This window comes from Notothenia coriiceps, unplaced genomic scaffold, assembly GCF_000735185.1.
Source record: "Notothenia coriiceps isolate Sejong01 unplaced genomic scaffold, NC01 NC01_scaffold00000339, whole genome shotgun sequence".
NCBI lineage: Eukaryota > Metazoa > Chordata > Actinopteri > Perciformes > Nototheniidae > Notothenia > Notothenia coriiceps.
The window spans coordinates 21,815,975-21,826,035 of NW_011333040.1; the positions used below are offsets into that span (position 1 = coordinate 21,815,975).

Below are 10,061 nucleotides of genomic sequence, written 5' to 3' on the forward strand. Positions count from 1 at the left end.
CTAGTGTTTTATTGAAGCAGTTCCTGCCGTTGCTACGTTAGTTCAAACAGTAACAACGGACTATTTTTCTTTAGCAATCAATAAAATCATCTTCTAAATCCATAAAAGCATTTCAATTCATATTGGGGTCATGCCGTTACTTTGTTGAGAATGTGGCCATGTAATAAGCGGGATAATGTGCACATTGCATAATGTGCCTTCATGCCGATCTAGATCCCTCCGCAAAAAAAAAGAAGAACCGGCTCGTTCGCGGCGCGAACCGGCTCCCGTCGTTCACTTAAAAGAGCCGGCTCTTGGAGCCGGCTCGTTCGCGACCGACACATCACTAGTGCTGAGTGTGAATCAGAATCAGAACACCTTTTATTAGTCGCACAGAGGGGAAATGTGCATCATTACAGCAGGAAAGACCCACAGACAGCTTAATGTTACCTATGTTAAGTGTGCTGACTTTTCTATAATGTCCCACTGTCTGGCTACCCGCATAAAGTGAAGTGCTCGGCGCAGTTGTCGGCGAAATGTTGCTCCTCTGTTTTCATTGAAACAGCTCCTTATATCCGTTAGCGCAGCTAGCTAGCACCAGATGCTAACAACAACAATACACGTAAGGTGTGCTCGTTCTCTCTCTCTCGCTCACGCCACATATACACACACCCTCCCGGTCCTCCCGATGGCCAGTCGGTGCCTGCCGGTGAGCGTGGAAGTGTGGTCTGCCGCAAGCGGGCGGCAGGCGCGGGGCTGTCAGCATCAGCTTGTAGATGGTATTTTAAACTCGATGCGCTCTGAAACTACGGGGCGGCCGAGGAAAAAAAATACACATGCGTTAATCGCGTTAAAATAATTAGTGGCGTTAATTTGTTTTAGCGTTAACGCGTTATTAACGTATATATATATATATATATACAGTTTAGTTTATCATTCAGCCTTGGGTAAGACTTTTATAGTCTATGGCTATGACGTCCATAATGCTAAATGGGAGCAAATGTTAAAAGGGGACCCAATTATCCCAGTGGTGCCGTTATAACTGGAGATCAAGGAATGCAGCGAAACGCGGACTTGGTTTGCCTGCAGCCCGCTGTAGTATTAGCTCAAGAAATTACGTTGAACAAGGCTTGAACATCACCACAATTGTTTTGCTATGTATCGGTACTTATTTTATTTTATTATCGTGTGAATGACAAGCATTAAGAATAACAAACAATAGCTAATTCTCTTGCAAATTGTGAGCGTGTTAGCCTAGCTTGGTAGCCTCAAATAAATCGGGAGCTTGGAGCCCCGCCTTGTGCTTCAGCAGTAGGTCCCGCCTCGGCTCCGCCTCTTTGCCCTTATTTGGAGCAGGCTGGAGCAGGCGGGAGTTAGATTCTGACGTCACTGTCGAGCCGTTAGTGGCCGACACCGCCTACTTTAGGCTTCTCGGCAACTCTGCAAAATCCTATGGGTGACGTCACGGACACTACGTCCATTTATATACAGTCTATGAACATTACGTGAATAAATAGCAAAAGATAATTCCGCTTGGACTGCTTACAGTTTGTAATGTGGATTATAAAAATAATTGGCACACTGATAAAAGAAAGGGATGATGTTACTGAACTTCTTGAAGAGCATTAGTCATATACATATACAGTGCATATATAGCTTATTACCGTGTTAGTTGAATAACATTTTTTGGATTCATGATGGCTAGACTGTCCCGGGTAAAGAAATGAAAAATAGCGCAAGAGAAGGAAAGAGGTTAAAAGACAGGTTAAAGTCAGAGAAATCAGCAACAGAACAACGACAGGAAGTAAACACTAAGGGAACACAGTATGGGCTCTGGCAGTGTTCAAAGACTGGTTAATGGAAAAATAAAATGTGAACGGACTTGGACAGTTAGAGAAAACCTTGATCAGTGCTGCTGTCATTTTAACTTAACTTAGTTTTGCCGCATTGCCAGCCGTTGGTACGCAGTGGAATGGAAAATGTTTTTCTTAGCGAGAGTAGTACAGTAAGTCAATACAATCATTTTTAATTGATATTGTGAGTCAAGTTGTTGGTTTATTTGGTATGTGGCTGTCAAAAGGCCCATATTGTGTTCTGAGCAAATACAACTAAAAACCCTTTGCTTGGATTAAGTATTTGGTATTAAGTATTACACAGCATGACCATAAATACTAATGGCTTAAAGGTCACATTTTACTGTTTCATATTGAATTTGACATCTTTGCACTGCATGAAGTCAGAAATGCTTTAAAGATGGAAGATGAGAGGGGGGCGTGTGCAAGAGGAGGAGATCGGATGAAGGAAGATGAAGGACACAGGGTTTAAATAACATCCATTACCTTTTATCTGCTTATGAATATATCCTTAGTGGTTATCATAAATGTTAATAATACGTTTTATTGGTAACAAATGGTTTGAACCCATACTGTATACTGCTGGATTGAGCATATTCTATACTGTGCAATACTGCCTGCAACTTTGTCTCTGATAAACAGCACCACAGATGGCGGTAGAGCAAGCACAGTGGAGAGCAGATAGAGGAGAAAGAGAGAGAGAAAGTGTGTTTCCAGCGTCTCGTCTCCTTCACAGTGCTGGAAGGTCAGCCGAGCCTCGAGCCGTAACACTCGCTCCCTTTTCTCTTCAGTCTCGCTTTTATTCCAGCAGCAGCAGCAGCAGAAGCAGCAGCAGCACTGCAGCTCTCCTTGACAATTGTCATCATGACGAATCAATATAGACTCTCCACAGACACCTCATCCTCACCCCCCCCGCTGCCGCCCTTGAGTTTTTAAACACTGATCCAGCAGATAGTCCAGTTAAAGTCTCTTCCCAGGACTTCTATTTCATAGTTTATCCTTCACCTCTCTTCTATCCCTCCTTCCGCCTTTTCAATTAGTGTACAGTATGTTCTCTGTCTCTGTTGGATCGTCCTCTGTTTCACTCTACGGATCATTTGAAGATGTAAAGGTATAATATGCACCATTTCCACTTGTAAAGGACTAACAACAACCAAGGGTTTGTTACTTACTGTGAGTTGTGTACTTACATTATACCAAATGTTCAAAAAAACAAAATGAATCTATAATTTCAATTCAGGTAACGGTAGGTTATTTTGTTGCATTTAATTTCTTTGGATTGCCTTTGCGCATGCATCAGAGTTCGGGTGTTTGCTAGAAGCTGTCATAAACTTGACTTTGGATATTGTGTATCCAGTTTTAAGCCACATTTTCAGAATACACTTTTCAGAACTATACTTTTTTTTAAACTGAATGAACGATTACAGACATTGGACCTTTGCATCAGAAATTCAGAAATTAGAGAAACAAGCCGAGCAAATGTTAGTACTTCACGAACATAATTTTCACATTAAACTCCTTTTCTCACTGTTTTTGCCAATTGTGTTTACTTGGTCTGTTTGTTTCGGAAGGAAAAGACCCCTGCAGATTATAAGGATCCATATAAAACTTTACTCAAAGTCTTAATCTAGAGATATTTAGAGAAACAAATTGAGCAAACGTCAGCGGCATCTTGGTTTGCTTTGAACAAGGTGGAAGAAACACTGATTTTCACGAAAATCTGCTTCTTTTGACTTTTTAGCAGTTTTAATCATCTTGTTTGTGACCTCAAGGATAAAAAGCTTTCTGATATGTCATAATATTGTTGTAGAAAATGTAGCATAAATAGTCCTTCTTGAACATTATTTGCTGTGGACTGGATTGGGTGAGCCATGATATTTAATCCTCACTATCTGTAATAAAAGAGTGATTTTAACGTAGGAGTTTCCAATTTGAGGTGTGTTTCATTCTTTCTCCATGTCCCTCTTTGCGTTGACTTCAGGTGTTATTACACTACGTTTTATTTTCAGCTGACATGCAATTGCGATTTTGTGTGTAAGTGATTCTTTCCAATCCGTTGTAAAGTTGACAACCACCATAAAACCAATCAGTGTGTGTGTGTATGTGTGTGTGTGTGTGTGTGTGTGTGTGTGTGTGTGTGTGTGTGTGTGTGTGTGTGTGTGTGTGTGTGTGTGTGTGTGTGTGTGTGTGTGTGTGTGTGTGTGTGTGTGTGTGTGTGTGTATGTGCTGATTAGCGAAGTGCTAAGGCATGCGGCACGTAAGACTAGAGTGCTAATTCGTGCTGCGAGCATCACAGTGACTCGTCTCGGCCCTCCGGTAATGAGCAGCACTGTCGTTATGTGGCTCAGCTCCACAGTGTTTCCTCCCCGTCTCTGCGACATACTGGGCCTAGGTAATTGGTCACAGAGGGGACAGTAAATCTGTGAGAGGACGTGGGAGAAACACAGAGATGGAGCAAAAAAGTGTGTGTGTGTGTTTGCAGGAAGAGGTAGGTGATAGAGGACAGGGGTTGGGTGTCTTTCATCTTCACAGCTTTTTCTCTGTAAACCTCTAACTGTTTACAAGGATTGAAGCCTATTTGCACACATACACACACACACATACAAAGAGAGCCCCCCCCCACCTTTACTGCTACCACCCACACGTATATACAGTAAATGACCTCAGCGCGCCACAGTCTCTGAGTATGGATTCTAATCAGACGTCGGCAGTATTGTGTCTGTCAAACCCGGCCAAGGTTACTTAACCTTCCAGTCTTAATTTCCCTTCCATTTTAGCTCCTTCCTCCATATCAAACATCAGCACATCTATGAGAGAAAAAAAAAAAAGAAGAGTGCGGGGAGGAAAATGAAGATTGCCATGCTTGGCTGAAACTCGCAGATGAAAGTAGAGGATGATTCACGCTGCTGTGGCAAAATGAACTGAACTGTGCTGGGCTATTTTTAAACTTCTATACATTGCAGCTACTGGAAGGGGACACTGTGAAGCAGAGCAATTCATTTCTATATCACCAGAGAATGGGGGGTTCCTGGAAAGTGTATGGAAACTAGCGCAGTTTACCAGGAAGATACGTTTTTGGTACATTCTGTTAGCTAGATGAGTTAGTTATCACTTAGTCTGACTGTGGACTAATTTTGTCACCTAGACATATTACAAACGTCCAAAATGCCGTCACAATCCTTTACAGATGTGTAGTTTGGATCAAAATGAGGGTCGATTGGAAGATGGCTATGGTTAGAATGGACAGCAGAAGTAGGAGGGTAGAAAGTTAGAAAGGGAGCATTGTTCCCCAGGTTGTTTGCCCCAACTTTACAAGTTGGAGTAACAACTTTAAGAGGCGATCAATTGTACTTTTTCGAGAAGGAGGTTGGAAATGTATTTGCGTTACCAAATCTGTTCATACTGCTGAATGAACCCAAACAATTCTGATTCCGTCTATAAGACAACAGTGTAAAGGTACTTAACTTAGCAGTGTTTAGCTATTATGCCTTGCCTTGCCTTGCCTTGCTTTGCTTTGCTTTGCCTTGCCTAACTTACTTTTGTCTAGTACAGTGTTCACTGGAGCAACGACAACTGCTGTTAGAACCCTAACCCTTAGCGTTGAGATTGGGATGTGTCCAGCATTTCACACACAACTTTTTGAACATTATGAGTACACCTTCTGGGTACTAATTATATTACAACTATATTTTTCAGTATGATTGCAATAATGCAATTTAAGACACATCAGCATGCTCACAATGAAATACTGGTGATATTTATGTATCATGTTTAACAGTTCACCACCATCTTAGTTTAGTATGCTAACATTTACTAACTAGCCCTAAACACAACGTGCAGCTAAAGTGTAGATTCAGGCTCTGCCTGTTGATGAAAGTTGAACATCTTCAAATAAAAAACAGCACAACATCTAGAAGCAGAGAAAGTGCCTTTTCTCTCTCACCTGAAAGGTCCAGAGGCCCTGTGGCTGCTCCCCCCAGCAGTGCACCGTCATCAGGGTCCAGTTCTTCAGGCCGGCAGTGGACGCGTCATTGGGCCTTCTGTCCAACAGCAGTGAGACAGTGCCAGCTGGAGACGCCAGGCTTATGGAGAGGTCACCGCGACACACCGCGCTAATGCTCACTCTCACCTGGTGAGGGACAGGTGGCAAGAAACAAAAAAGACGGAGGTGTGAAAAGGAAGATTGATAGAGGGTTAGAGAAATAGGGAAGACAATACAGAGGAGTGGGTGGACAGAAGACAAAGAGCATCGAGCCTTCTCTTTAGTATCACTGTATGACACCTTGTAGCTGTTTACTGAAAGCGAGGAAACTAACTGAAATAATACGCATTTTATTGACACACACTTTGCTGAATTGATAATTGATAATAATTGTATCTTAAAATTAGTTATTTGATATTAGACACATTTGCCCTCTTACTGAGAGTTTATTCAGAAAGTTGATACCCATGTCATATACAGTACGCTTCATATGAAGATAGTTTAGCATAAAGACAAGGGGAAAAAACTAGCATATATTCTCTATCCTGTTTAATAACTTGGTATTTAATTCATATCAAATGTATGTAAGAATAACAAAACATTTTATTTTTGAATGCATGCAGTTACTGCGCTTTTTAAAATAAATGTTCAAATAAATACACCCCCCAAAACATTTTTGAATTTACACTTTTTGGTACACTTGGTTTTTGTACCCTTTACCTTTAAATCATAAAAAAATAATGACACTTTTGCATGACTTTCTTACATTTAGGAAGAGAGAGCCAGGATATTTTTTTCATTTCCATTCTTTGTGCTATGCTAAGCTAACTTTATTTGTAGCATACAGGCATGAGAGGGGCACCAATCTTTTAATCTCTCTCTGCATGAGAGTGCATTATGCATGTTTCCTAACATTTTTAACAATTCTCGTAAATGTGAAGCTAAGCCTCCTCGGACCAATCAGTGGTCATTAAAAGGTGCCAGATAACTGTACTCATCATAAATATCTAAAGTAATTCATGTGACACATGGACGATTAGGCAAATTGGAGGAAATTAGTCAAATTCATATCGAAATCCAGTCAGTATATACTGTGTATAGCAGACAGTTGGACATTGATCTGTCCATAGCTACCCAAAGATGAAGACAAAGACATGTAAAGAGCAAAAAAGAGAAGACACATTGAAAGAAATGGCTGAGGGGAATATGAGCTAAATGATTTAAATAAGCACTTGCAGCCCCCAAACCCCCACCCAGTAAACACTCTCCCTGTCCCTGTTCATCAGTAGCAGCACATCTGGTGTGACAATGGCACATCGCAGAGAGAGCCGCCAAGCTGCAAAAAGACTGACAGCCCGCTCCTGTTTACAGCGTGTTACCACGGCAACACGTCCATCAATCACACCTCACAGCGATGGCCTGACCCACGCTTTCTGCCAGGGAGCAGAGCCGCAAAGATGAAGCCTTTTCAATTTACATGCTGACACACTCCCGCACTCTCTCTCTCTCCTCGCTATTTCACAAGTACATACAACTCACACACACACACACACACACACACACAGTTAACTCGCACAAACTTGTGCACGTACACACACAGGGTATGTATGCCTGCTGACACAGTTAAACATAAACACATTTGCATGTATGTGCCTGTGCTCAAGAAACACCCAGTTTTGCCATTTTCTGCAAACGACACAGCCAACACATTACACATCTCAGTATGATGCTTTTTGAATGTTCACTGTTCTCAGAACACATGACACAGAAACGCCAAAACGTATTTCTATGAAATATTCAAGCACAAATTATTTTTCAATAGACTTCATTTGTATAATGTCAATGTTAAAAAGGAAACACTGAAACAGCCCTTTTACAACAGTTTTATCAAGAGAAATTGACAATAGTTCAACATTCGGGGAAATACTCTTAATTGCTTTCTTGGCGAGAGTAACATGAGAACAATGCCACTCTCATACAATATCTGTATTTGAAATATGAACCTTTAGCCAGTTAGCTTAGCATAGCATAAAAGGGGTTACAAATGGGGGTGTGCAGCCTGTCGGTTGCATCTCCTCTTATAGTCACTGCAGCGGCTCCTGACTCTTTCATTTGTACCTGAATATGTCAAACCCATCCAAATCACGGCCAACATTTGAAAAATGTATTTTTAGACCCATTTTTGGATGAACGATGTTGGCCAGTGTCAAGCTCACTGACAAACACTGCATTTCCTGTGAGAAATCCATAATAAAAGTAAACTTGTGTTTTGCCAGCTAAATGCTTTTAATTTGAAATCACAGCAGTACAGAGGGTGTTTCTCAATCGCGAGGATGCTGGCTTGGTAGTCGCGTACTTCCAAGTCACTTCCTTCAGAAACGAAGCAAGTATACTTCCAAGCAGGGCCGGCCCTAGACTTTTGGGGCCCTAAGCGCGCTTTGGCTTGGGGGCCCGCCTCACTCTAGCGCGTTCTCACTACACACAACACGGAACCGACTTTTGTCTTATGATGTTAGCATGAGCACATATATTGTATAAATAAGCATGTAAACACTGTGGACCTAACTTCCTCTAGGGGGGGTCCTCATCTCCGCTAGGAGGGTCTGGGGGCATGCTCCCCCGGGAAGATTTTTTTTTTTAAATAATGAAGTTAAAAGCATCAATCTGGTGCACTTTGAGAGCAAAATTAAGAGATCTATGGATACATCTCTCAACATCCATATGAAACAGAACTGTAAACAGATTTTATTTTTCTTATATTTTACAAATCACTCCCCTTTTAAACTGTATTCTTGTTTTTGTCTTGTATTTCACAACTGTTTTTCATTTATTCTCTCTGGCTGTCCATCTCATAAAGTTCACATAGAAACTAGCTGTCAATAGGAATATCATTCAGAAGAATTATAATTTCTTGCAAAAATCTGTCACAAAAAGAGGTTGCACATTTAAATTCAGGTGTTGTTATGGCAACGTCAGTGGCCAAACAGCCACATTTACTGCTGCAAATACGTTCAAACATGCTGTCAACACGTAAAGCAGTGGCAACTATGCCACCATTTCAGCTGACTTTTTCTCAGAAATACTGTCACATAACATCCATATATTTCAGTGCTAGGTTGATGCTTAGCTAAGCTAACTATGAAACACTTTAACTGACAGAACTCAGTATCAACTGTGTACTGTAAGGTAGCTTCTAGCTTCATGTTGAACAAGTCAACATTTTCCAGAGAGCTTTCTTTGAAATCACCAGGTAATGCTAAAAAACATTACATTTAGATTGTATGACAACGTTTTTATTGAGATGTTATGACAAATAAAATAAAGGAAGAATTTAAAACAGATTTGAGTTCCCTCGGTCTTCGTCTCCCGAATTTCCCGGCGTACGCCGGGCACCCGGCGCCCACACGGCTGGGGACGTGATTCTGTTTGGTTCCGAACTTACCTTTATTTGTAGACAGAATAACCAACTGTTCCATGGGTAGGACACTCGACACTGTTACAAATTTGACAGTCAGCCTGAGTCTCAGAAACTTCTACCTGTATTCTTGGTAGAAAAGGAATTTTTGTCTGCTTTAAGAGTTCACCACCGAGTGTGTTGTTGGGTCTCCGGTGGTGAAGACTCGGTCTATTTACCATATACATTTACGTCATTTGAAGGTTTATACGGCTTGTTTACATTCGTTTCGTATTTTTAATGTCATCAACTTCAATGAAACTTAGCGCCCCATTCGATTTGCAATCGTTACATCGATATCATCGTCTATATACTTTCCACGGGATAGTACGTTTTACGTGAAAAACATGCAGAAAATATGGTACTTATACACAGGGGCCACAAGGTCCCTTAGTGGTTCACAGTCTTTTTTGTTTGGGAGAGATAAAAGGAGGCTATGGGTTTAGAGATTTTTCCCCGACGTTGCCTAGGACTATGTCTGACTAGGTCTAAACTTTGTGAAGACACTGCAGTGTCTCACCGGCGATGCCGATAACCCGGTTGAGTGCGTTAGCCTCCTCTGTCGGTGCCCTGTAACCGGCAACTTGACGCGACTCTGCGACATCATTGTACACGGTCCGACATCTACCACGAAAAGAGTGTCTTAAGTCGGGTACGTTTCTCTCACAAATTTAACTCGCTTTACTCCTTACCGATTTTACGTACTGACAAACCATAAAACTTTTTATTTTTCATTTATTTATGACGGATATATTCGTATCAGGATGGATATAATAAGTTTATATCGTACTAC

General features: G+C 41.3%; 1 protein-coding gene across 1 annotated transcript in view; it reads right to left on the reverse strand.

Annotated features, from left to right (window-relative positions):
* Nucleotides 1–4,103: 4,103 nt before the first annotated feature.
* Nucleotides 4,104–10,061, reverse strand: part of LOC104952310 (furin-1-like) — a 20,738-nt gene continuing 14,780 nt past the window's right edge. The window contains exons 4-5 of the mRNA XM_010779117.1: nt 5,776–5,961; nt 4,104–4,220 (exon numbers count right to left, since the gene is read on the reverse strand). Coding sequence (XP_010777419.1) covers nt 4,104–4,220; nt 5,776–5,961 — 303 coding nt within the window. The remainder of the gene's footprint in view (nt 4,221–5,775; nt 5,962–10,061) is intronic.